This window comes from Urocampus carinirostris, chromosome 12, assembly GCF_059441175.1.
Source record: "Urocampus carinirostris isolate Australia breed hairy pipefish chromosome 12, RoL_Ucar_1.0, whole genome shotgun sequence".
Classification (NCBI taxonomy): domain Eukaryota; kingdom Metazoa; phylum Chordata; class Actinopteri; order Syngnathiformes; family Syngnathidae; genus Urocampus; species Urocampus carinirostris.
This window is the reverse complement of record NC_142360.1, coordinates 8,910,425-8,938,325: the sequence shown is the minus strand read 5'-3', so window position 1 is coordinate 8,938,325 and position 27,901 is coordinate 8,910,425. Positions and strand designations below refer to the sequence as shown.

The 27,901-nt window shown below is 40.2% G+C and overlaps 2 protein-coding genes across 2 annotated transcripts; one reads left to right on the top strand and one right to left on the bottom strand.

Moving 5' to 3' along the window:
* The first annotated feature begins 466 nt into the window (after positions 1-466).
* Positions 467-14,345, top strand: sh3gl1b (SH3-domain GRB2-like 1b). The gene is made up of 9 exons (XM_088348960.1): positions 467-812; positions 7,452-7,520; positions 7,641-7,713; positions 7,804-7,947; positions 8,131-8,264; positions 8,336-8,494; positions 8,569-8,672; positions 9,571-9,704; positions 12,471-14,345. Exons 1-9 carry the CDS (start codon positions 768-770, stop codon positions 12,662-12,664), a joined length of 1,056 nt encoding a protein of 351 aa, XP_088205086.1. The 5' UTR covers positions 467-767; the 3' UTR covers positions 12,665-14,345.
* On the bottom strand, positions 14,343-27,901 carry mpnd (MPN domain containing). Its single transcript, XM_088348959.1, has 13 exons — positions 27,678-27,901; positions 25,354-25,550; positions 25,065-25,286; positions 22,755-22,857; positions 22,527-22,605; positions 22,346-22,442; positions 21,537-21,609; positions 21,394-21,470; positions 20,042-20,210; positions 16,472-16,542; positions 16,253-16,342; positions 14,959-15,051; positions 14,343-14,828 (listed from the first exon to the last, which is right to left on the bottom strand). Exons 1-13 carry the CDS (start codon positions 27,679-27,681, stop codon positions 14,742-14,744), a joined length of 1,362 nt encoding a protein of 453 aa, XP_088205085.1. The 5' UTR covers positions 27,682-27,901; the 3' UTR covers positions 14,343-14,741.

The window sequence follows — 27,901 nt, the reverse complement described above, 5'->3', positions numbered from 1 at the left end:
AAATAATAGATGGATTATTGATATTATGTTAATAATATTAACTTCACATAGTATAGATGTATGTGTTTATAAACAAAATTTAAAAAAAGCTTTGTTAGTAAAAATTTCTGATAGGAAATGGCAGGTTGTAAAACATTCAGAAACTCAGTTTAAGAAATCAAGTAATTGTATCCATCCCTGAGCTTGGTCATTATGTATTTATTTGTGTTAAACATATAAGTGTTGTAAAACAATCCTAAAAACATGAAAGATAGGATATTATTGTTTATTATTATTATTATTATTATTATATTTTTTTTAAGCTGCAAAAAGAATCAACGAAACGCTAAATAATTCATGCGGATCGTTTGAGAAACACTGAAAAAGAGCATCAAAAACATCTGTCCCGTTGACCCCACCTGCACTGTCACTTACAACCTACAGGGGTCAGCAGACGCCCGGGCAATACTTCACTACCCCCACCCCGAAGCTGCCCCAGAATCATTTCATTCCTCTGCAGGATTTGTTTGCGTGACTACGTGGAAAGTCTGCCCAACTCACCACCAGACCGAATTCCCCTTTCGGAACCGCCTGCTACGTTTATGCCCGGTGACACTTAAGGAGGACACCCCCTTGGATGTGATCGTGGTCAGTCGGCGTGTCCCGACCCAGTTGACGGACGTCTTTGCGTTCCTATGATACCTCGATAAACCTTTTTGGGCTCATTTCCCCAACTTGGGACACGTTCACGCCACTAAAGTCGCATTGAAGTTGAAGAAGCCTCCAAAATGTCTGTGGCAGGCCTGAAGAAGCAGTTTTATAAAGCCAGCCAGGTTCGTTCAACTTTCCCTTCTTTTAGACCAGCGACACCACCCCGCTTCGGGGTCGGCTAGCTAACCCAACTCCTCTGACTTAGCATTTACGCTAACGCTATATAGTTCGCGTTTGAATGTTCTTTTGACTCCTAAGCTTAGGTTTTCTACTTTTTGCGGTGTCATTTGAAGAAAATTTGCATCATATGCTGTTTTTTGAATTAGTTTTTTTCTGTTATGTATTTCTATCTCTTCCTCCCCACCCCCAAGCTAATTAAAGTGGAGGTGAATCTTCCAGGCGAATGGATTTAGCACAAAATGTCTCCCAGCAAATAGTGGTAATGTGCTCTTGCCAACATTTTGAGCTAATTTAGAAAGATAAAAAATGGGTCAGCTCTCTGGAAGACCTAGTAACCTCCTTTCCACTCCAGCTGTGTTCTGTTACTTTTTTCTGTTGTTAATCCAGGATGTCTATTGTGCACCACTGTTGACGTCTCTACTTTTCCCCTCACAGTTGATGAGTTTGAAAACTTCAAATGCATTGTGTTTTTCTTCAACTTTAAATAAACTCTTCTTCCAGAACTACTCCTAATCCTGAACCTGCGCACAAGAGTGTGTAATTTTTTTTATTTTTGCACCATCCCTGCTGATTCAAGCAGGAAAGACATTTGGTTTCTGTTGGTTTCTGCCTCAAGTTTCCTGTCAGGAACAGACAGAAATCCCTGACGGTTGCATTGTGTTGCAATCTCAGACAAACTTGCATGTAAACACAGGAATGGGGTGAATTGCTAACACTATCTGAGGTCAGGAATTGATATTCTGAACATGCTTGTTTTTAAGAGGAAAAATATCTACCTACCACGGTCATATCCCTCAAGAGGGGTGACCGACAGCAAGACAAACACGTACAAGAACAAAGAAAATAAAAATGGCAAAAAACACACACAAACATTTTTGGACCATGGCCAACCCAAATGCCCAAACACCCAAACAAGTTAAGCACCTCGGCACCTAAGTTGGTCATGCTTTCATCAATCCAGATGAAACGGGACACAAGAAAGCGGCCATGTAATTCGGGTCGACAGCAGGGCCCGACAGCTTTCAATGGTTTACCCCTACCGCATCATACAGGTGCCCTGCTCATCCCTTAGAACGCCTCCAAACATCCCCACTATCCTTTTACAACACCTCTCCACTAATTATCAAAACATCAATATATGTTAACGATGACTATAATTTGCTTGAAATGGTAAAAAAAAGACCATATTCTTTTGTTTTGTATTGCCATGGAGATGTGCACAGGATTTTGAAATCCGAGACTATTAGGATTTATGAGTTACCCCTTTCATCTATGGAATTCTTATTCATGTAACCCAGGGGTCAGGAACCTATTCGACCCATAATAGCAAAATATTAAGAATTTTTATTTGTCATTTATGAGCGAGCCATACAATATATTGTTAGACAAATTTCAGCAAAACCGCCAAACCCACTCTCAAAACAAAATCAAAATGTTCAGTGCATTTTATTTCACTGTGTGATATTAGATCAGGGGTCGGGAACCTTTTTAGATCAAAGAGCCATAAAAGCAAAATATTTTGATCTGATTTTGGGAAACAGCCACACGATATTTTGATAGAACATTCATTAAAACCGCTAAACCCAGTCTCCAGACAAAAGTTTATTCTTCAGCATTTTTTATTTCACTGTGTGATATTTTATGATATGATAACAGTTATGGAATAAGAACGATGGTAGAGCCGATGTCCCAAATGTCAACAAATATATCACTTTATACTCGTCTCCCTCCAACAATTACTCAAGATGGTTGAAGCTTATTTTGACCTTCATTTTTTAATAAATAATTGTCTAAAAACAAGGTGCAAGCAGAGTTTTTTTTGTAAATTTCACAAAATACTGAAAACGAGGATATCGACGTATTTACATTTGGTGCAGTCAGCGCTGGGCATACAGAAGGGCTCTGTCTGCATAGCTCTGTCCACCCCTACCGCGCACTCAATCATATTTCTCTGTGTGCTTTGCTGCCGTTTCTGTCAAGTTTTTCTGTGGGTTTTTAATCATTAAGTGTCTCAACAGTGAACCCAAATTGTTTAATAAGCTTCCTTATGAAGGATTTATTAGCGATGTACAGTAATCCCTCGGTTATCGCGGTTAATGGGAACCAAAACCACCCGCGAAAAGTGAAAATCCAAGAAGTAGCGAAGCCCCTTCAAAAATGCTTAATTTTTTTAAAAAAAATGTATTTAATTTTATTATTATTGTTTTTTTAGACCGGGTTAATGGGGACCAAAACCACCCGCGAAAAATGAAAATCTGTGAAGTAGCGACGCCCCTTCAAAAATGCTTAAAAAAAATAAATATATATATATATATATATATATATATTTTTTTTTAATTTATTATTTTTATTATTATTTCTTTGACTCTCGAAGCTCTGAACCCGCAAACGTGGAACCGCGAAGTAGCAAGGTCCCACTGTACAGCCAAAACGGGGTCTGTCGGTGTGACACCTTGACTGTAAATTCTACTGCGGGATATGTTCTTTATATACTGGACCGAACCATTCATACTTTCAGTGCAGTCAGCTACGTGTGCACTGGACTCAATTCTGTGCTGGTCAAAATTGGAATGCTATGTATGAATTTTGCGAAAGTAGGATTTATTTTCTCTGTATTAATGAAAAGAACCATTAATGGCTCGCGAGCCATTGGTTCCAAAGCCCTGATGTGACCAGAATTCGTTTTTCTGATGCAAGCCACACATGATCAAATTTGTTTTGGGCTTTTTTTTTTTTTAATCTTCGGACAAGCAAAAATGAACATTGCTTAAGTATAGCATCGGATTATACACGCTAACTCTTGCTAACTCACATGAATTTGTTTATTCTCAGATACATTCATTATAGCATGAATGCACAAGCAACAAAGCACACTTTTGGAGCTTGCGTGAAACCACTGCGGTACTTAATAGATTATGTTGAGTGACCTGAATAGAATCACCTTCACTAAAAATCGATTGGGAAAGTACGTCTTTTTGCGTAATGACGTTTTGTGTGTCGCTTCTTCCAATCTGGTTACTCAGAACTCTTTTTCACAAAATTATTGATTTTAGCCTGACAAATGTAATATCTGCAAGTTTTTTTTTGTACATATTTGATCATGCTAAAGACACTTGGTGGAACAATTAATCAATATATTTGCCTTTTTTATTTTACTTTTTTAGATATAGGTGTACTCGTGAGTTTTATATACAGTAATGGTGAAATGATAGTGGTGGATGTAAGATGTGGCTAATTCACCCATTGAGGCCCTTTTACCAAGTGTACTGCCCACCTCTGTTTTACAATTAAAGAGCACTATTTTCTCCTTAAGATTTATTCATTCTTTGTTTTTATGGACTACATTTATTTTGTTATCCCCTCTTCTCAATAACAGTTGACAACGTACAGATTTCCTCACTGGAAGCGAACAGGAAATGGGACTGAATATCAGTGCTTAGCAGTGCGCACATCCTTGTTTACGCTAGTTTTTTTGTGTGTGTTTATCCTCTTACATCATCAACTCCAAACGCATTGAACAAGAAAGGGTCGATAAATAAAATTACACTTCCTTTGGGGTTTGTACATACAGCGGGAGTGGCTTGAGGGGAGAAGATTTATGTCTGCGAGCTCCTCTACAATTACTGTGAAACCCACAAGGCAGTCATAGTATTTTTTTAAGAATTTTCTGTTATCCTGCATGTGATTTTTTTGCGCACAAAATCATTACCTATATACTACAAGAAAAATGGCACTGCTGGTCTACTGCGTCATGGGAAAAAAAACTGAGGTAGAACTCATGATTAATGTACAAGATTATTATTTCATTTATGGTCTTTAGTTTTAGCAATACATTGTTGCCTCTTGTTTTAAAACATAATGATAAAGATCTTTATGAGGAATTATAAAATGTTTTCTCTTTGAGAGGGTCATTTTTTTTCTGTATTGTTGTGACGCGTGCCAAATTCCAACCAGGAAAACATTATTTAAGGGAGAGGAAGTGAGACTACAGTAACCACATCGCTATTCCATGAACAAATGCCTTCTACGTTAATATTTGGCCTTTGGAAAATTCAGTTGGCAAATTACACTGGCCAATACAGTAAATAGACTGCTGTATATTCATTGGGGATGTGAAGCTTCCCTTGAAAAAAAGTACACATCAGCAAAAAATGGTTCACTTGAGATAAGAAAATCATTTTCACTTAAAATTCTTAACAGTTAATTATAAGAACAGAAGACTACAGTACCTGTAACTTCTCTTGCCAACAACTAAAGGAGATCTTTTCTCCTCTCTGACAAATTAAGATCTTGAAAGAGTGAAAATGTATTGCTTCCTTGACACCTAAAACTTATCAATAAAAGCTTTGGTGCGATCGCTTGACAGTACGGCATACTTGTAGACTAAAGACAACTATAACATAGTTTACTTTTTGGCAAGCAAGCAATGATTCTGATTTTATTTGATTTATCATTTAATCTTTCCTATATGCTAAAGAAAAATATTAATGTTTTAGCCTCCTCCACATACTGAGTAAAAGGGGTTACCAATTTGTTATGAACTTCTGGCATTCAATTCACTTCATGATGACACATAAATCAGTGACTCATGTAGTGGGAGCTTGGGAGTGGACGAAGCGAGCACATATCGTGGTGTTTTCTTTGTTTATTGTTATTAGTTAGTCAACCTTATTTTAACGACCTTTTGGCATCACCATATTATTTAATCATCATGTCAATAATTGAATTACTTATCGGTCGCAGGATTTTAATTTATAAATAGTTGAGTAGCACAACAATCGGGTACCATCTTTCTCTTTTAAAATAAGTTAAAATACATGGAAAATGTATACAGATACTACGTGTGAAGGCTTATTTAGTTTTTGATGTAAGCGCTTCTACTTGAAAAGACCAAATTCTTTTGTCGTCTGTTGGAATGAACAAACGCTATACATTCAAAATGACAGCACTGTGCTCATCCTAAAATGCAAATTACTATAAATAAGATGATAAAATACCACAAAGTAAATAACTTGCAGCCAGGAACGATGGCTGTAAATCATTTGCCACCGGCTATTTTCTTCTCTTTGTCCAAGTCAGGTGGAATTATTGACCAATTCTCATGAGTTGATTCTTGGCTGCACTGAATGTTTTTCTTTCGTGGTACACAGCTCCGAGAGGAAAAAGTTAAAATGTGCTGGTTTTCCTGACATACTCGATATTTTCGTAACAAGCTTTGGACATGAGTTCAATCTGTTTTGTCCTGATTTGTCTGGTTTGCTATGTGATTTAAAGCATCTTTGCTTTCACACTCTGCTTATTCATTTTGTTGATCGTTTTTTTAATCTACATTGTCCTGTTGTTTATAGACTCAATTAATTTTCATTGATTTTCTTTCTCTTTTTTTTACTTCTTACTTGCATTTGGATTTGACATTCATGGCAGGGGGCTTTTTTTTTTTTAGTTTTTGCTACATTTCTGTGTTTATCTACTGCTTTGTTTTGTTAAGGTTTGTCTTTATTATCCTTATTAAGGCTGAATAACTTCAATAGAAACGTAAACCAGACCCTGGAAGCCTGTGGTTGTAAACCTTCATTTCTTTGATGTTTAGTCTACTAAAGGTGGAAATCAGCGCTATCTTGTGACGTGAGTGCTTCAAGGCTACACTTCAGCCTTAGCCTTTCTTCAAATACTGTACAGTATATGTCAATCACTTGCAGTCATCACTAAAGTATTTGAACTCGTACTAATATTTTAAACTATTTTTTTAGTTTAGTCACTCTCATCGATATTCACTCTTTCACAAATGCTGGCGCATAAGTTACATTTTTTACTTAAGTTTTGGCATGATTTAAGGATAAAAAGACACTTTATTATGCTTAAAAAGTGGGTCATGCAGTTATTTTCCAACTCAGGGCTGTAAATCATCAGTTATCGAAATTGTGAACCTGGAGCTACTTAACACAAAGTACACACTCAGTCGTTTGACTTTATGACTAACCGGTCGACTTCTCCTTGCGAGTTGTGTAAACTAAGCTTACATGGTATCAGAACATTTATAGTCTGTGGAGTTGCTAAATAAAGGATCAACTCCTCATAGTCTGGAGTGGATAGTGCTTATAAAACGTTTCAGTTGATATCCTTCACACTGATGTACAGTACTTCGGGTTCACTATTGTATTGATTTTTCATTTTATATTATCCCATACGAGTGTTATCCCTTAAAAGACGGGAAAATTATTTTGGCGTGGTAAGTTTTTAGCCATTCATTTAGATAAATCAATGAAATACCTTTAGCCCTATCCACCAAAAGACACCACATTTCAACAAAGCCGCAGATTATACTTTAATTGTTTCACTTTTGCTCTATAATTCAAGATGGTAATATTTCAAACAAACCTTTATTAGCTGCTTTGGAGGACTGAACTAAATTAGGCAGAAAACCGTTATTAAATGCCAAGGCAAGTTTTCATGTAAGGTGGCCTTTGGCACGCAGTTGGTTGTGTCGATGAGAATCTCATGGGCCTCATGAAATTACCTCAGCATTTGTTCTACCCTCTACCCTCCAACCTCCATGGTGCTTTCTGTTTCTCTGCCACTAGATGGTGAGTGAGAAAGTTGGCGGCGCTGAAGGAACCAAACTTGATGATGACTTCAGAGATTTGGAGCGGGTAGGATAATTCTTTCATAGTAAAATAGAATTGATCATTCATGAAAGTTCCCATAATTTCCCAGAACATTTGAGACTCTAGCCATACCATCGGTTTTGAGTTCATGCTGTGTCTTTGTAGAAAGTGGACGTTACCAGTAAAGCTGTTGCAGAGGTGATATCCAAAACATCGGAATATCTTCAGCCCAACCCTGGTGAGATTACAAATGGGACGGCTTCTTTCTGTTTGCAGAAGCGTATCTTATGTTTTGGAACTGTTTATCTGAGTCTTTCTCCTCTGGCAGCCTCGAGGGCCAAACTATCCATGTTGAACACCATGTCTAAAATCCGTGGTCAGGTGAAGAACCCCGGCTATCCCCAGGCAGAGGGGCTTCTGGGAGAGTGCATGACCAAGTATGGGAGGGAACTCGGAGAGGAGACCAACTTTGGTATGGTGTGCTCACCTATAATTGTTGGTTGAAGCATTTGTTGTTGTGAAGACATGAATCACGAATGAAGTTGATGAAAGGGTTCCACATTACAGACTAAAACAATAGACATGTGTAACGCATCGTATTTAACATTTCATCTTAAATATGTTGCTGAACTGTCCATCATGTGTCCATCTTCAGGTGGGGCGCTTGTGGAAGTCGGCGAAGCCATGAAGAGGATGGCAGAAGTCAAAGATTCGCTAGACATTGATGTGAAGCAAAATTTCATAGATCCGTTGCAAGGCTTGTGTGACAAGGACCTAAGAGAAATTCAGGTTCCCACCATTCCTTATATGACTTTTTAAGCTATGCTCAGTGGAGACTTAACACTATCCAATCTTTACAGCACCACCTCAAAAAGCTTGAAGGGCGCCGCCTGGACTACGACTACAAAAAAAAGCGCCAGGGAAAGATTCCGGAAGAAGACATCAGACAGGCACTGGAGAAGTTTCACGAATCGAAGGAAGTTGCGGAGACGAGCATGTATAACCTGTTGGAGACCGATGTGTGTAAACTGGGACTGTTATCAGTGACTTCATTTGGTTATTTTCTTTGACATTGCGCTCTGTTTGTGAGTAGATTGAGCAGGTGAGCCAGCTCTCGTCTCTGGTTGAGTCGCAACTGCAGTATCATCGGCAGGCAGTTCAGGTCTTGGAAGAGCTTTCTGACAAGCTCGGAGAAAGGTGCGATGAACTTAACTCACAAACACTTGGTTAAATCCAGGGTTGTCCCCCAAAACGCCATCGATGCATACCTAGTGCCAACAGCATGCAAAGCGGCGCTAATGGCCTTGAGTATTAAACATGTTTGATAATTTTGGCCGTCTTGTCACCAAATTCTTCAAGTGTGCAAGACACAGAGGAAAACTGCGAGCTGCTCTGTTCCACAACACATGCGCTATTTATACAAAACACCGTTGTGACATCTGGAAAGGTTTATGACGCCCTTCTAGAGGGAAATTTGTCTCATGTTTTTGCCAACATTATTCATATACCACAGAATAGGAGCAAAATGGAAGGTTTAACAGTACTTTATCAATATTTACAACTTAATCAGGATATTGCAACTTTTTTACCCGCACATCAAGTCTTCAATTTATACATCCAAATTGAACAGCAGTGGAAGTTGTCGATCAAAAAACGCTACTGTTCTCTTTCTGTGTGATCTGCGTCAATCTCAGCTTGCCGAAGTTAATCACGCAGAAAGAATATGCGTGTTGCAATTTGGCACAACTCTCCATAGTATGTTAGCCATGGTGCTGTCATCTTAAAATATAGGGCTCACATTTTAGGCGACACGGACCTCATTTGCGTTTTTGGTGCAGTAGTGGATATGTGCTCGTCTTGGTAATCGCCATCTTAAATGGGGTCATGATAGGAAAACGCATGACTTAAACATCTTAAAGAAGAGTTGAAAACAGTGCCTGGTGGAGGGCTCTGTTGGCACTCTGCAGGCCAAGGTGTCAACGCCAAACCCTGAACATTATTTTGAATAATAGAGGTAGAATTTTTTTTGAAAAACGGTAATTTTACTGCTAATGAAGTGTTTCATGTTTTAATTTTTACTTCTAAATACACACAGGATGAACGAGGCCCAGTCTCGACCAAGACGTGAATACACACCCAAACCCAAACCTTTGTTTGATTTCGGTGAAGACCACCACTCCAATGGGGTACACCCCACTTCTATGGCGCCGATGCCTTCTCGCAACTCAGGTAAGCTCCTCAGTATTAGGAGTTTTATGTTCATATGTCCGGCAATTCCGGGAAAAATACACAACACTGATTGGAGGAGGCAGTCAAATGTGTTTCTGCGAAACCCAGCCAATAAACATTCCAGCTATTTCCAACGTGATTGCACAAGACCTGAATGAGTGGGTGCAATCCAGCACACTTATGTTACACACATCCAGAGTCATAACACATGTGTGTTCCTTCTGCCTTGCCATTGTCTGACTGACCTTGTTTGTTCCTCTTATGGTGACGTCAATTTACTAGGCCAGATTTTCTTTTCGGAAGCAACACTCGTGCATGTCAATAGTGGGCGCAAAACGGATTTCTCTTGTTCTCTCGTGTGTTTGTTTTGGAACGTGTGTGTCAAAGAAGGAAGAAGGCACACATCCTCGTTTCAACATTAGCTTAGAGTGTACATTGCACATGGTGAAACGAATCCACTTCCTGCATGTTTGTTTTAAAAAAGAGAACTCAGAGAGCCACTTTTTAAATGGTGTGGTCTTGTATTATGTATATCATCCTCAAATTTTAGGTGAGCTGTTCAAGAGGACTTGATTATTTGCATTTTTAGGTTTAATTCATTTCAATGCAACTACAAGACAGAAAGGTTGTTCAAGTGTAAATCTATCCATTATCTGCACTACTTATCCTCAGTAGGGTCGCGGGGTGCTGGAGCCCATCCCAGCTATCCAGCTATCTTCGGACAGTGGGCAGGGGACACCCTGAACTGGTTGCCAGACAGTCAGTCGCAGGGCTGCCTTTGTTCAAGTGTAATTTGTCTAATTCTATGATATTTTATTTTTTGAAATGAAATAAGAAAAGTCGGACTTAAATTACAAGCATGTTCTACTAGATTATCGATTTTCTGGGTGCTTGTTTTAAGTTATTTTTTTCTATATATGGCACAGTGAGGAAAGTTAGCCATTAGCTAAATAAGCTAATTCTGCTAATAGTATGGATTATTTTTTGGGGAGAAATAAAAAAAAATATTACATAACCTGTGTACTCAAAATGGACATGTTCTTAACTTAAATGTTATCGCTCTTTTAATGTAGGTTAGGATTTGACTTCTTTGCATTCTATTTTTATATTCAAATTCTGATAATACTATAAATGAATTATATTTGTTCGAGTTCACGTTAGCATAGCATCTGCATTCATGTCGGTACAAAATACCTTTCATTGTAACACATTGTTACAGACAGAAGGGCTGATCGTTTCTTGGCACTTTAAAAGCTCGCCAGTGACGCCTCACAAAGAGCGAGTTGTTTGGACACAATTGTGTAGTTTGTTTATGGACCTCTGGTGTGTGCTATGCTGGTCCCAGGTCAGATCCGACCATGAGTGGTTGTGTGGGATGGAGGATGCAGGGGGAAAGAGTGGGGATGGTTTTAAGTTGATGTTCAGAAAAATTATGTCTAAAGGAGCAATGCAATGATACCTTTGTTTCCCATGTAATGGAGTAAGGCTAATGTACATTTCAAGTCAATTGCATTCTTTTTAGAGCATTTTTAGAGCACAGTCAAAAAGCTAGAGCATGACGAATGTTTGCCTTGGTAAACGATTCCATCCATTCATCCGTCCATCCTTCCATTACCTGCACCACTTATCCTCAGTAGGGTCGCGGGGCAGCTGAAGCCCATCCCAGCTATCCTCGGGCAGTGGGCATGGGATACCCTGAACTGGTTGCCAGCCAGTCGCAGGGCACACAGAGACAGACAACTCACTCGCTCATTCACACCTAGGGACAATTTGGACCGGCCAATGAACCCGACATGCATGTTTTTTGAATGTGGGATGAAACAGTTTTCCTCGTAAATACACTAGTTATGAGAGGCAAACAAGTCACACCCACAAAATGCATGGTTAATCAGATAAAAGTTTAATGCACAAAAATCCGCTCACTATTTTAAGGTATATCAGCGAGTAAAGAACAAATCACTGATATGAGTTTTAAATGTAATACTCTTATGACTGATTTGGTAAGTTACAGTGTTAAACTCATATCTGCCAACCTCAGCCAATTTTTCCTTACATCGATGACCACAATTATGGGGAACCTGTTCGTATAAGTTGACAGGTATTGAAATATCAGTTCTGCTGCTGTTTTTACTGCAGCTATTAAAGAATGCTGGTTCTTAGTTGGTGGTTTACAGGAAGTTCTTGTGATGCGCAACTTATGAGCTACTGTCTAACGAAGCATCGTCCTGCTCTGAAGGATTTTTTCTAATTGCTTGCCAAGGCAGTGCCGCATGATTATTATCTGATGAAAATGCTGGCAGTGCGACAAGGTCCTGGGCGTTTTCTGCTCGGTGCTAATCCTTCTTTTCTGGTGGCACTCATCAATGTCACATTTTACCCAGCCGTCTAACCGCAGTGCAGGGTAGATGAGACAAACAACGCAACAACCAAATGTCATCTTTGCGTGAGAGTGCGCTATAGAACGTGGGTAGGGCTAAGTGACTAGGATATGGAGCACAAATACACACCATGACATTTGTGATCATTTATATTAAAACTTTAAAAGTGATTTTGATTTATATGTATTTATACTATATTTTAAAATACAAGTTTATGAGACTCTAGCAGGACCAATTAAACCCTGCGAAAACACTGGAGTCAGTAATAGGTAGGATGAATTCATTGACGCCTGGTTTGAACTGGTTGTTAATTTTATATCATCTTTATGTAATTAACAATCATTGTTACATGTTTTGGTTCATACTCTGAGTCCTACTTTTCTCACAGTCCCAGAGCAACCCAGCTGCAAGGCGCTCTACGACTTTGAGCCAGAGAACGAGGGCGAGCTGGGCTTCCGCGAGGGCGACATCATCACGCTGACCAATCAGATCGATGAGAACTGGTATGAAGGCATGCTCAACAGCCAGTCGGGGTTTTTTCCCCTCAACTACGTGGAGGTGCTGGTTCCGTTGCCTCACTGAGGTAGGAACGCACGCTGGAAAGGGTGGTGAGGAGCAAGAACCGGGACGGACCTGGCGCGGTCCGGTCCACTCTAAAGCTGGTTCTGCTCAGAGGATGGACTCTTAACATCTCTTGATTTTTCCACTGAGACAAAGTAAACTGTAAAGCTCAAGTTGGCCCCGCTTCAAATCTGAGCGCCTCAGTAATGCCCCCTGCAGGCCTTTTTATCTAAGGTTTCTAACCACCCCGGCGCTTTTTAGTATGGTAACAATAACGCCTATTCAAGGCACTTGGATTCATTTCGTATTTCCTATCTCAGACTTAAAGTTCTCGCATGCTTTTTGTCCTCACTCGTATGACAGCTCAAGACCGCAGTAGAACGGCGATGGAACATTGTAGACCGATTGAAAAGAAAATATTTTGCTTGAACGTGCACCTTAATAAGGCTGTTTTAAATATAGAATACACTCTCAAAATAAGGGTTTTGCATAGCCACTAATCAGCCTTTCAGGGTTTTGTCCTTGAAATGGTTTAGTCTCGTCTTTTTGAAACATTTCAATGACTCGGCACCAGTCAAGTGGGTGTTGTCCATTTTGTTTCACTATTCTTCCTGTCCTCTTTTTCAAGCCCGTGTATTACGGAGTGCCTGAACGAATGACGCTGCTGGCAGTGCTCAGTCTTTATGTCCCCAATGTGAACCTGCTACTTTCCACTGCAATTTCCGCACTTGAGCAGCGATTTTTGTCCTTGTGCTCTTGATGCAAGTGGAAATAACAAAGTGGAACGACACAACAATTTACATTCGAGTTAAGGACACAAAAAGGCGTTAATGACCCCCGAATAAAGTTTCCATACTTATGTTAACGTATACACCAGTAGGGGGCACTAACGCATCTAAGGATGGAGTGTTTTTCCAGTGCCTCAAGCAGATAGTGTTCCTCTTCTGCACTTCCACCATGCAATAATCCCTTATGTAGAATTGAGGATTTTAAAAACCGTCAAAGGGAAAACATCAAGGGAATGTTTGGTTCAAGAATGTTTGGGGTTGTTTTGTTGTTGTTGGAGCAGTGTTCGTGCATTTACCAACCACAGAAGCAGATTCCACACCGTGTTTTGGATCTTGTCTTATATGTTTACATGTGGTATCTTAGCACTGTGTATGGACTTTTAGCCGTGTAAAGGGGAAAAAGAGCTTTTGTGTCAAGTGCCTTTTGGAACAGGAAGTTTGAAAACCAAAACTAAGTTACCAACTGAATGGTCCACTATTTCTTATTTTTTTTGTTCAATTTGTAATCTGTGGCACTTGTGCGTGTGTGCACTGTAACACATTTACTACACTACCGGCTGTTTTGTGAAACACAGAGCTCATTTTTTCCCAGTATATTTGATACGTTTTGAAAAACCTCGTTCATTTCCTGATTGTAAAGCGCTTTTTTTTAGTCAGTCTTAAATATTCCACGGAATCGTATTAAACGTATGCAAGCTCGCTATAGTATTGTTTTTATATTCAAAGCCATTTAAAAATTTGCATGTAGTCTTTTTATGTGAATATTGTCCTACCCTGTAAAATGTTAGATGTAAGCTGTATTTTTATCCTTTTGGTATGAGAACTCAAATTAACCAGAATTGTTCATTGCCTTTATATTTGTACGTGCATCTTTCCTGAACTCGCCCACTTACAATAAACGAAAGTCACCGAAATATCCAAGTGATTTTAATTTTCTTAATACTTAAGTGGACAAAAAAGGCAGTTGTGTTTTAAATATTTCCAGTGTGCCCTGTAGAACAACAATCAGCAGGCTTCAGGCGGTTTTCTCATGGAGGTGCAAAAATAAGTTAAGGGAACAAAAAAGACAAACGAGGAATAATGTGGAACAACTCATCAAAAAATGACCACTTCTAGCTAACTAAATACTCTGATTCTCAAATTTGACATTTGTAAGCCTTATGTCAAGCATTTAAGAACTGCCATTTAAGATACAATAATATAATCTCGATGTAACCTCAACAAGCATGAATACTCACAAACAACTCAAGGGAGTTCCACTCCCAGTCTGCCGTATACTTTTTGAAGGTAAACGGAAAAGTGTGTACATTTCATTGAACGCTGTTCAGCTGGCTGTAGACGTGCTCCAGGATCTGGGAGTAGGCTTGGTCCTTTGGGGCGTGGCAACTTAGTGAGCCCTTGAGGGGTGGGATAAGTTATTTGGTGTAAAATGTAATTAATTTGCTGCCATTATTGTGAGAATTATTTTTTGCAGCCGAATCCCCATCAGCTTTATTTTACAAACTTGTGTCTATCATTTTCTTTTACCTTAATCTTGTCCATCATGGTGGTGTCAGGACACCAGTACTGGTTGAAGTGAACAAGGTCCGGAGCTCCCTTGTAGAAGTCCACCAACAGCACCTGCAGACATTTTGTGTTCAGGATTCTGGTTTTTCATTCTTTATACAGTAGGGCTGGACGATTTTGGGGGGAAGAAAAATTGAGATTTTTCAGACTAGTATTGCAATGCAACATCTTTAATTTGAGAAAGGAAAGTGCATTTACTGTGCTAGTTTTTGTGAGTACAGACGCTGCCCTACTTAGGAACAAGATAGGTTCCGGACGAACGTTCGTAAGTTGAATTTGTTCGTAAGCTGCTTTAGTGCTATATTTTGTATGGAATTTATGTTTAAGGCTTGTATGAGTAACCTATATTGTTTGGTGCTAAAATTCAAACATTTCATAAAATAATATGCAATATAAAGATAAATAAAGTTAAGTGTCACTTACTTTTGAAAGAAAGGCTTCAAGAGGTCCTCCTCTGTGTTAGAGAGTGGCCGGAAAAAAGCGATCCAACCATTTTCTCAATTGCATCAAGCTTTCTTATTCCAATTTCATTTCAAACGAAACGCTCACCTCTTTACACTTTACATCAACCATATTGAATAGATGCACGAGATATTAAACAATAAAATTGTCAAAGTTCTTAGCGCGCTGGAGATACAGTATAGAATGTTTACACACAAACTAGGAAGAGGAAGCGGATGTCTTCTTTGGGTGGATGAAGAGTGACCTCTCACAGCGCCACCACTCGCCGGCAGCAGCGGAAAGAAGCACTACAGTAATGTCCTGTACTCAGAAAAAGGTGCACACAATACAAAATCTAACTTACAGCAATGTCTAGATATTTTTCAAAATCGTGAAAAAAATGTTCGTATCTCCTGTTTTACATAATTCGAAAGTAGGGGAGCGTCTGTACTGAATCATAACATGCTTTAACCTTAAAAAACAGCACCCTCTTCTGGGGAGCTTTGTTAGCGTTGTGGTGGGTGTGTGGTATAGCTTGCTGCGTTCAAACTTTGCCTTGCCTTTATTGACTAGTGCCGTTAAAACTTGCCCCTGATTGGCTGGCGCAGGTAACATCCAAACTGTGACAATTCTGTTTGCCCAAACACTTAGTCGCTCGAATATCAAAAGGGAAAAAAACACAAACGTGAAACTAAATCCTTGAAAAAAAAAAAAAAGCTGTGTGTTGCGATAACACAATCTCACTACGTCACATCGCTATATCGATTTATATTTCGTTTAATCGTGCATTATATTATAGAGCATGAGGTTTTACCATCTCATTGAGGACGTCACTTGTGAGAAAGTTGTCCTGAACATACGTGACCTCCACTGCCACAGGGATCCCGTAGTCATTGGGCCTTTGCTGCAACCACACACACACAAAGCTTGAGCTTCATGGAGAATTGGACGTTTGATTTGTTTTGTTTTATTTAATTAGCACATGGGCAGATCAGTCTTTGATAAGGTAAAATAAATATGTTGCCAAGCTTACCTCAGGTGGAGGTACAACCCAGAACGGTGTAATAGTGGAGGCCACGCCTTGGTTACCATGATAGTATGGTCCTGGAAAACAGTTGAAATCTATTTTGTATTTTAATTATAAAATATGAAACTGTCACTGCTGTAGTTCCAAAATATTCTTTCTATACTTGTCTCTGGTTCTGAGATGGCTCTGCCTAAGTTTCATGTTATTCAGAGGAGCTATCGCGGGGTCTAAAGCAGGGGTGTCAAACTCATTTTAACTCTGGGGCCACACGACAGAACATTCTCTCGGGGGCCGGACTAGAAGATTAGAGAAAGAAAAACAGCGAAAGAAATGAGAGAGAGGGAGCGGGACAAAGAGAGAGAGAGAATGTGAGAAACAAGAGATAAAAAGAGAAATAGTGAGGGGTAAAGAAGGAGAAAGAAATCCAGAGAAAAATAGAGAGGAGAAAGCAAGAAAGCAAAAAAGAGCAAAAGAAGGTAAAAAGACAGAGAGAAAGGGTCAAAGAGGAACAAAGCAAGAGAAAAAGACAGAGAGATAGAGAGTGAGAGAAAAAGGGAGGAAGAGCGAGAGAGAAAGAACTCCCAAGTACAGCGTTTGTGAGAGGCACCTGGCTTTAGCTACATCAAGTGGACATATTTCAACCTGCAGCCCTTTTTTATTCTTGCGCTTCCCTCAGCGTTGTTTCGCGGGCCGGATTCAATCCCTTAGCCGGCCCGCAGGCCGCCCGTTTCACACCCATGGTTTAACGTATGACCAATGTGAATGGTCGAAATTGGGAAAAAAACTTATTTCCTTTAAGAAATGGCTGGAGTTTTGTATATGTTCAGACCCAGATCATTTTATATTTGATATAGATAAACGGCTATAGGTCCATGTGGAACATACAGAACTTGGGGTAAAATAAGTAAAGTAGCCATTTTTCATTGTCCAATGTTTTTACTTCATTGTCGGTTTTATTGACTTAAAATATTTCCGTACTTTGCCTTTTTCAATAATATTTCTAGAAAAATATGTAGTACTTAAATCATTTCATTTATTTTTTTTATTTTATTTAAGTGAAGTAGGAAAAGTAAATTAATTAAAGTAAATTAAAACGTTGTGGGACAGTGTGTAATATTTGACCACAACACCACACTGTATTGTGAAGTACAGCGGTCAAGAACCTATGGCTCGCGACCAAAATATGGCTCTTTTCATGAGTACATACGGCTCTGGGATAAAATATGAAGGCAGCATGTTTCACAGCGGCGTTCCAAAGTTTGGGGATTTATTCTAATTGTGGTTCATGCAAAGTCGAGGCATCACTAAGGATTAATTGTTTCAGTCCAGTATTTTAGGCACTTTTCAACAACAATTTACAGTCAGGGTGTCACACTAATTTACCCCGTTCTGGATGTAGGTCACTAAGGAAACCGTTATATGGAAGCTCCTTAGACTATGTACGTTCGCTGTTGAGATACTTTATGATGAGAACCCACAAACAAACTGTAAACGGGTGAAAATGCCAGCAAAACACTCAGAGCAATTTGATTGGGTGAGCGGTAGAGGTGGGTGGATCTCTGCACATAGCACATGACACTCCTTTCTCTCTCGGTTAGTGCAGTCTGTGCCGAAGGTAAATACAAAGATATCCTTCCGTTGGCAGTCATTTGTGACATTTTTACTAAAGAACTTTGCTTTGACATTATTATTTAGGACACAAAATGAAAGTAAAATGAGCTTCCACCTCTTTAGGTAACCGAGGGAGACACATTTTAAGTGGTATATTATTGATTTGCGACACGAGCTCTGTCATTGTTTCATAGAGTTGATCAAATCATCAAATGTCACACAGAAATAAATGTGCTGAATAATTACTTTTTGTCTGGAGAGCGGTCTTAGAATAGAAGTTGGGCTCTCTCGATTCTTTATCTTTTATTAAAAATATGTTTGCTTTTATGGCTCTTTGGGTCAAAAAAGGTTCCCAAACCTTGGTGTAGTGCAGATGAAATCAAGTACTAAAAAGCACAAGGAAGAATACCAACTAGGGAAGCTCAAAGTGACCATTACTTTCAATGTTTTTGCCCAGCCTTTCGCCAGGTTTTTGGGGATTTCGGGTACTTGTAGGAGCAAGATGGCATACAATTATGTTAGCTTCTACTAAGTAAAAATGCAATTTGCTCGACCATTGGGTATTTCTAAAAATGCACTTTTATATTTTGGTTTATGCATTTTCGCTTATTTAAATCAATGTTTGTTTTTTATGAATCAAAACATTTTACCACCAAGAAGTGCTAAAAAAATACTGTCCCTTTTAAAAAACAAAAGTAAAAAAATAACTGCTTTATTTTTTTCTCCCGCTTTAGGTAAAAATGAGGTAAAATGTATATAAAAACTACAATACTTAGGTTGAAACTTTTTTTTTTTTTAACATAGGAAAATGACTACTTAAAATTGAAAGATAATTTGCCTTCGGTGAAAAGAATGTTTCACTTAAAACAATTATGTCCATGTAGGATTCATTGTTTAGACCAGTTGTGTCAAACTCGTATACACTAGGGGGGGCACACAATAGAACAAACATTCTCCCGGAGCCTGGACTAGTAGATTAGAGGGAAAGAAAATGAGAGAGAAATAAGAAAGAGAGGGAGAGCAAAAGAGAGAGGGTGGGACAAAGAAATAGAAAAAGGGAGAAAGAGCAAGAGAGAGAAAGTGAGAAACAAAAGGGATAAAATGAAATAGTAAGACAGAGGGAAAAAAAGAGAAAAAAAAATCCAAAAAGAAATAGAGGGCAGGGGAAAGAGAAGGGGAAAGCAAGCAAGAGAAAAGAGAGAGTATAGGAAAAAAGGAAGAGCCCAAACAAAGGTAAAAAGACAGAAAGAGACAAGGAAAGAAAAAAAGAGACAGAGTGAGATAAAAGGGGAAGAAAAGCGAGAGAAAGAAATAAGTACAGCATTTTTGTAAGAGGCACCTGGCTTTGGCAACATCAAGTGGACATATTTCAACCTGCACCCCGTTGTTCTCTTGCGCTTCTCTGAGCTTTGTCTCATGGGCCGGATTCAATCCCTTAGCGGGCGTGATCCGGCCCGCGAGCCGCCTGATTGACACCCCTGGTTTAGACAGATTCTTGTCCTGAAAAAATGTCTGCAGGACAAATCTCATTTTATGGATCTCAAGATCACCAACACACTCACCAAAAAATAAAAGTGCAATATTTTAATTATATTTTCAGTGCTATCAAATACTACAGATATTTTGTAGTACACTATGCCATTTAATGGCTAATTATGAAAACTACAAATATCAAGCATTGCTCTTTTTTTTTTAAATTGACCTTGTTAAATGTTCCTTCTTTTTTACGGTGCATTATTGTCACCTGCTGGACTTTTGCCAATTGATGTGTGTTTCCTTCATTGTCCAGGAAAAAAAAAACATGCGTGACAATTTTTATTACGATTTTAAAATCTTTTGAAGTTTTTATTCTTACAAAATGTATTCCCATCGAAATAATTGACACATTTTTGGAATGCCATATGTGCCCTGTGTTGATCTGCATTCGTATTGTAGCTGATCTTTTATCAAGACATTCGCGAGTACCGCATATGACGCCGAGGCACGGCTGGAATCCGTTGTTGGAGCCCTGCAACTTCAGCTGGTGGTCCATCTGCGAGTCGATGTCCTGCAGAGATGGCAGAGCTGGACCTCGGGGATGGCTGTGGTACCAGCCCACCAGTGATAGGCCACGCATGAACAGGTTCTGGCAGATCTGATACATAGGATAAATAAACAAACAACGAAATACAGTAATCACCCGCTGTATCGCGGTTTACTTTTCAGGGTTTTGCTACTGATTGGCTTATGCCTCTGCCCCCTTTTTGCCTGTGTCTGCCTGTGCGTTATAACGTGGTCGAAGTTGTAAGCATATGTTAAATGCTTGATAGAATCTTTTTCAATTCGGAGTTTCTCAACGACATCATGTCAACAATATGCTCTGGACCGACAAAAGCACAAAGCACAAAAAGGCAGAGAAAAATACTTTATATCGTCGACAAAAGTTGGACTTCTCCACATGCTAAATAAAGGAAGGTAAAAGCTGTTTTATGCTATATTGTTTTCCAATAATGTCCACATGATGGCGACAAAATATCTAAAGTAATGTGGATCGTTTTGTAAATTCATCTTTAATCAATTTATGTCAACCAAAAACGCAAAAAATATAATAATACATAGTCACACTGATAACATAAGTGCATGACTCACTGTTTGGGGCCAAATTGAGAGTTTTGCCAAAATCCGGTTTCCATTGAGCGCTGCTTTATCTGCTCAAATGGCAAAGTCGGTCAATCAATCATTTTTCAGATAACCAATCAATAGTGCAATATAGTAGCAATATTATTCTAAAAATTATAATTTTAGAGCGCAGAAAGTATTTATGAAATAATGTAAAAAGTACGGTACTTTTATATGTAAAACAATTTATTTTCTTTGGTTTCAATGTATAATAAAATATATTTAATAAAAGTTTTTACTTTGCCGGTTTTGATTATTGCAGGACATTTTTGGAAAAGAACGGGGGTTTGCTGTACAGATGCTCCCCTACTTATGACCATTCGAGTTACGAAAAACATAGATACGAACATTTTTTTCAGGATGTCGAAAAATATCCGGACATTGCTGAAGTTAGATTTTGTATTGAAGCGCATCTTCCAAAAGTAAGTTAAACTCAACTTAACTTATCTTTATAGAGCATATTATTTTGTGATATTTATTTTTTTAGTACCAAACAATACAAGCCTTAATCGTACTGATATAATCCTTGAGCATACAAAATATAGCACTTACAAATAAATTCAACTTACGAACAAACCATCCTCTGGAATCTCGTTCGTAAGTAGGGCAGCGTCCGTATTTAACTTTTTAATGTGAATGTTCTATGCGACATGTCTTACCTCCTCCTCGACAGCGGAGGCAGCATCTTTGTCTGCCAACCTCGTTCGACAAGGGAACGCTCGTAAGACTGTGAGTACTAAAACAAAAACAGATGAAATGGCTGGTTGTTTCGACAGGATTTTTAAAATCAGGTACCACTTACGTTGTGTGTTTGTGTCCCACCGGCCACCCAGGTAGCCCACCACCTCACTGGTAGTCAAGTGGCAGTGGAAGTCCTAGCAAGGAGATGCATACATGAGAGGTTTATTATGTTTTTAATATTGGACACCAGCAAAGGAGATTGAAAAGGATGCCAGTTATTTTTACTGTTATACACAGTTCACATCAACGTCACCATCAGCCAACCGTGTTGCTGTTCTTTGGTTTCCATGCCTTTTAGGGCTAATCTGTTTTTGTAACCTGGGAGTTTATAAAAAAGAAGGGGCTCAAGAGGAAAGCTTTTAGAACATGTTGGAATTTCTTATCTGAGGTTTGGGCTCTCCTGTTCTCCTTGCAAGTTTAAAATCTACTTATATATTCTCTTCTTATTTAGAGTTTCTATCCATCCATTATTTGCATTGCTTATCTTCACTAGGGTCGGGGGTGCAGGAGTCCATCCCAGCTATCTTTGGGCAGTGGACAGGAGGACACCAAGAACTGGTTGCCAGCCAGTCACGGGACACAGAGACGACCATTTATTACACACCTAAATCTAAGGAAAAGATGGAGTTGCCAATTAACCTGCCATGCATGTTTTTGGAATGCAGGAGAAAAACTGAGTTCCCGGAGGAAACCCATGCAGGCACGGGAAGAACATGCAAACTCCGCACAGGAAGACATTGAACCTATGACGTCAGAATTGTGCCACGGACGTGCTAACCAATTTTGAGTGTTCACTAAACTTGAAACTGATCAGTATATTATGATGCCTTTTAAAGGCTTTTTGCATTTCTTCTTCAAAGTTCTTCTTACCATGAGCAGTAGCACGTTACTGGACACGGCCACGTTAAAAGGCTGAAACCTGTTGATGGCTGAAAAGGCAGATAGCTCCACCAGCGTATGAGGGTCCCTGTGAAAACAAGATTGGTTTGATTATTGCCCTGTGATGGACTTCCTAGAAGTTGACCTGTGGCGACTTTTCAAAACAGACTACCTGGAAACGTCCCGAATGCCCAGAGTGCAATACCTGACCGGGATTCTCTCTCGGTCCGTTTTCCTCTGAGCCAAAGCATCTGGGACAAAAGCAAGAGGGAAGAAATTAAACTCACATGTTCATCCCAAAAACGGCAACAGTCAAGTCACAGAGCCTCCCCGTGTGTGTGCCTGAAATAGGAAACACATTGCTGACTAGCAGGGGAAAGTTTTTGAAGGAAAAAAATACCGTGTAGTCCTCCAGGTTTGTTGTTTTTGTTCTTCTCTTCGGCCTGCGTGGCCGACTTTCCGTCCTCTTCGTCCTCGTCATCGTCTTCCTCGCTCACAAGGCTCTGATATCAGCATTGCAAATAAGCACAGTGAGCATTCTTAGGCCTGACTGATTAATCGGCCGCTGATGTTTATTAGGAGATTATAACGCTTTTAAAAACTGTTTTGTATATAATAAGTACATGCTGACGAACATTTTAGTGGCGCAAAAAGGTGTCTGAACATAGCTCGGTAGCCTTAGGGTTGGGCCTAAGACTTACAACGTTGGTACCCATTGCCTCCTTGCTTGGCGCTCGGGATTAGGGGGTTGGAATTGGGGGGCTTGCTCACCTAATGGCTAAAAATCGGGAAAAATAACAAAAAACAAAGACATCGTTCTTCCACTAGATAAACTTCTCGATCTACCAACCACAGTAAACAATGCCCCGCTCGTTTCAATGCAGGTGACTGAACGAGAGGGTAGGGTACCAAAACAACTTAAATGTATAAAACGTGCATATTGAGTAGGACAGTTCTGTAAAACGCTCAAATATGACATCTTAAAATGTGTCGACCAAAGTAATTTTACTTGAGAAAAAGAAATATTCAGCCAGATAATCAGACCCCAATGCATAACAACAATATGAAGACGGTTCAACATTGATTTTTGACTGAAAACTCCCGCTTTCTATCAATAATTCGCTTGATATTTAAACAATACATAATGTGCAAAAGAAATGTATGAAGACTACTATTGTTTTTTAGTAAACAATTAAGACTTTTTGACAACAGAATATTGTACAGTGGCCTCTATATACTACTGCTACTTTAGTTATGAAAACTTTGAGATATGAGGAATCTTGCCTGACATAAATAAGTAACATAGTCCAATTTTCGGGAATTTCCAGACGCTACCACTAGAGGGCCGAGTGCCTCGAGACTGCTCAACGCCAGCATCAACTCTTCCCAGTTAGTACATGCGTTTCCTTTGCGTTTTCCTTATTTATTGCATTGCATCTTTTCGTGGTCCCTCACTCTTCAACTACCAACTCCGTTAGCAACCGCCAACTTGGTAAAGTTTTATTCTTTTAATATCTTTTTTTTATTACTGTATTTCTATGTTAAATTACTATTTGAATGTGTTATAGGGACCAGGAAGATATTTTTATTGCTATCGAGGGCTAACTTGGATTATTTTGGGAGGCCAGGAACACATTAATTGGTTTGCAGTTATTTCTTTTGGGGGGAATTTGTTCGATTTTAGGAATTCTTAACGCAAGCTCGGTCGCAGACGTGTTATTTCTTAGTCGATATGCAACGCAAGCAAAATGGTGTACTAGTTTGGCTACTTCCGATTTCTATGTATCTGGGCCATTTTTAAGGGAAAAACAATTTTGTGATTTGTTTTGTGGACTATATCAGCTGGCTATTAATCCAGGTGTCATGATTACTGATGTGAGTCAGCTGTGCCCGCTGCAGATTCTGATTGGCTCCCTGTCACTATTTGAACCCAGTCCTGTCAATCCCCTGTTGTCAGTCCGTCTGCAAATCTCCGTGTATATTACGCAAGCCTTTTTGACCCTGACTCACGCATGTCCCGTTTTTTGCTCCTGGTTGTCTCCCGCTTCGACCTGTTTTGATCGGCTAGCAAGTCATTTTCGTACTCTGATTGTGATCCGAACATGGAAGTGGATCTTCTGTAGCGAGCGATGGCTGTGTCAGGGGCGGAAAACTGGGCGGCAGTGGCTCAGGAGGTAGAGCGCTCGTCTTGGGATCAAGAGATCACAGTTCGAATCCCGGCTCGTCCGTGTTACATGTCGAAGTGTCCTTGGGTAATGCCTCCAATAAGCCGGTTAGCGCCATACATGGCTTCACGGCCGCTATTGGGAAATGTAAAGCACACTGTAAAGCGCTTTGGGAAGTCTTGACTTGAAAAGCGCTCTATAAATGCAGATCATTTCATTTCATCCCAACCTCGTCTACTCTCCCGTCGCGACTTACGATCCATTTTTGATCCCAATCATGTCTGCCTAGCGAACACCAGCTTGTGGGCACAGCCCTTCCTCTCTCTTTCAATAAAACTCGTGGTAAACGTCACGCAAGTGGGTCCTGTTTCCGTTCTGGTCCTGACACCCGGGGCCTTACAATAACGTATGCCTAAAATTGTATTTGCAGTTAACATTTTAGAGTCAGACCATAATCTCAGTTTTTGGGGGGAGCTCAACTTTCCTAATCATTCATGTAAAATACTCCTGCTAAATACAAACCCCCGGATGGAGGATGTCCTCACCATGTCAGCACTGGGCTGGTACTTGTGCAGCCAGGTAGTTTTGTACTGAGCCAGCTTCTGCCCCCGGTAGCGTACGGACGCCCACCCGCAGCCGGACTTCTTGGCCGGGTTCACCAGACGCTTGCAGTGGGTGGCCCAAGCGCTGGGCGAGTTGAAGATCTGACCCGTCTCCACCCAGCGGATTTTGCCATCGTTCAGCAGGTCCCCGATGAAGTTCTTACCCTGCAGGGGAGGGGAGTATTTGAGATTTGTGAACATTCAGCTGAATGGGAGATAAATGTTCCTTTACCAGGTAGTGAATGGCCAGCACGCCGTCCCCGGGCTCAACCAAGCAGTCTTTGAGTAGCACCCGCAGGGTGATGCCGCGCCGGGTGAGCAGCGAGCCCCGGCCGGAGCTGGAGCGAAGGTCGGGATCCTCGCCCCCGCTTAGCTCTTCCTCTTCATCCTCGGCAGCGTCCTCAACCACCTGAGGCGAGCCAGGTACCTCTAAACGAGGGGTATCAAACTCATTTTAGCACAGGGGCCACATGGTAGAAAAACCATTCTCACGGGGGCCTGACTAATAAATTAATGGCATAAAAAGCTAGCCTTAGCTGGAGGGATGGTAGTCTTTTCGGTGGCCTGACATGCATGTTCTTGGAATGTGGGAGGTAACCGGAGTGCCTGGAGGAAACCTACGCAGGCATGGGGAGAACATGCAATCTCCACACGGGGAGGTTGCGATAGCTGGACTTGAACCCTGAACCTCTACACCATGGGGCTGCGCGCTACCCACCCAGCGGCTGTGCTGCACCCTAATAGTATTGTATAATGATTTTTAAAAATTGCTTATACAGATGCCTACCGACTTACGTACATTCGACATACGGATTTCGGTAGATATGATCATTTTTTTCGGGATGTCGAAAACTATCAGGACATTGCTGAAATAATTTTGTATTGTGTGCACCTTTTTCCGTGCAGAGGACAGTACTGTAGTGCTTTTTTCCCCCCGCGTGGGACTGTGAGATGTCACCCAGCATCCGCCCAGAAGAAGAAATCCGTTTCCTCTTCCTAGTTCGTGTGTAATTATAACAACGTGAACTGTATTGCTAGCGCGCTAATAATGTTGACGTTTTTATTGTTTATTATTTATTGCATCCATTCAATATGGTTGGTGTGAATTGTAAAGAAGAGGTGAGACGTTTCTTTTGAAAAGGAAGTGGATTAAGAAAGCTTGATGCGGTTGAGAAAATGGTCGGAACGCTTTTTTGGCCACTTTTTACCACGGAAGAGGACCCTTTGTGGCGTAAGTAAAACCTCTATCTTTATAGAGCATATTATTTTATTAAATGTTTTTTTTTTTGTTGTTTAAAACAACACAGGTTACTCTTACAAGCCTTAAAAATACTTATTTAACCATAAACATCCAAAATATAGCACTGAAGCAACTTACGAACAATTCAACTTACGAACGATTGTCCGTAACCTAACTCGTTCGTAGGTCGGGCAGCGTCTGTACAACGGTGGAAAACAGCTACAATGTAAAATATTGACTGTATTAGGTGTATATAAAAAAGTATAACCTACTCTCAGACAACCAACAGAAAAAAAGGAAGCAGGGAAATACCGCCTTTCTGCCTCCGGTTACGTTGCCGGTCAAACATGCATTAGCATTATGGGAAATGTAGTTCATCCAGGAAACCAGCCGATAATTCACAATTATTCATTTTATTTCAAAGTTAAAGCTTTTTACAACAAATCTTCCCCATATACTTTGAACAAATCAGAGTCCTTGTTCACATATAGTCTACATTTCGACCTATCAATAAGAGTTATTGAAATTCACTTCAAAACAATATGGCGGACTCAGCTTTCCCGAAGGAGCTATTAGACCCGCCCACCAGAACGACATCCCTCGACGATGTCATCACGCTACTACAGTGTACCTTGACATTTTGAGTGTTTCACACAATTAACTTAGAAATATTGAGCCATATTCAACTAAAATGGGATACATTATAATTTGGTCAGCTACATACTGACTTTTGAGTGTCACACACCTATTAATTATAAGATAGTACAACTGTTTGAGATTACAGTATAGGTGTGAATGAGGGAGTTAGTTGTATGTCTCGGTGTGCCCTGCGACTGTCTGGAAACCAGTTCAGGGTGTCCACTGCCCTAAGACGGCTGGGATGGGCTCCAGCACCCCCGCGACCCTACTGAGGTAAGCGGTGCAGATAATGGATGGATGGATATTTTGATTAAATCTATCTGATTCATTCAAATGTGCATTCATGTTGTGAGCCTTTAATTCCACTAATTAGTTCGCTGTTTTGAATGCCAGACTGCTCTTGAATCTCCATTTTTGTGGCGGGTACATCATTTTGACTTGGTCCTATTGTATGACGCTCGCATGCTGAACTTCTGACTTGTTAACTCGCCCTCATGTTATGTTTGCACGACATGTTGCAGCTTGTTGATGTTTTTTGCAGAAGAAGCGTTGCGTTCAATGTCGCCAGCCTTTGTTGTTTCATCAAGACATGGCTCATTTTCCTCTCCGCAAGAAAAAGGGGGCCTTCTTCCGCCCTTACACGACAATTAAAGGCCACTTTCATTCATCCTCCTCACCCATGAAGGCACCAAGAGCGCCGGGGACGAGTCGCTCCAGCGCGGCTGTCTTATTTTTCCGGACCGAGGTCTTCTCCGTCTCTTTACCCGGATGAGGCTTCTTCTTGTTGGTCGGATCGCTTGATTGTTGGAAAGGACAAAAGCAAGACTCCGCCGCTGAGGTTTTCGCTTCCTTGTTGAGCTGCTTTAATGTCGGATCCCCTCCTTCCCTCCCCCTTTTTCCC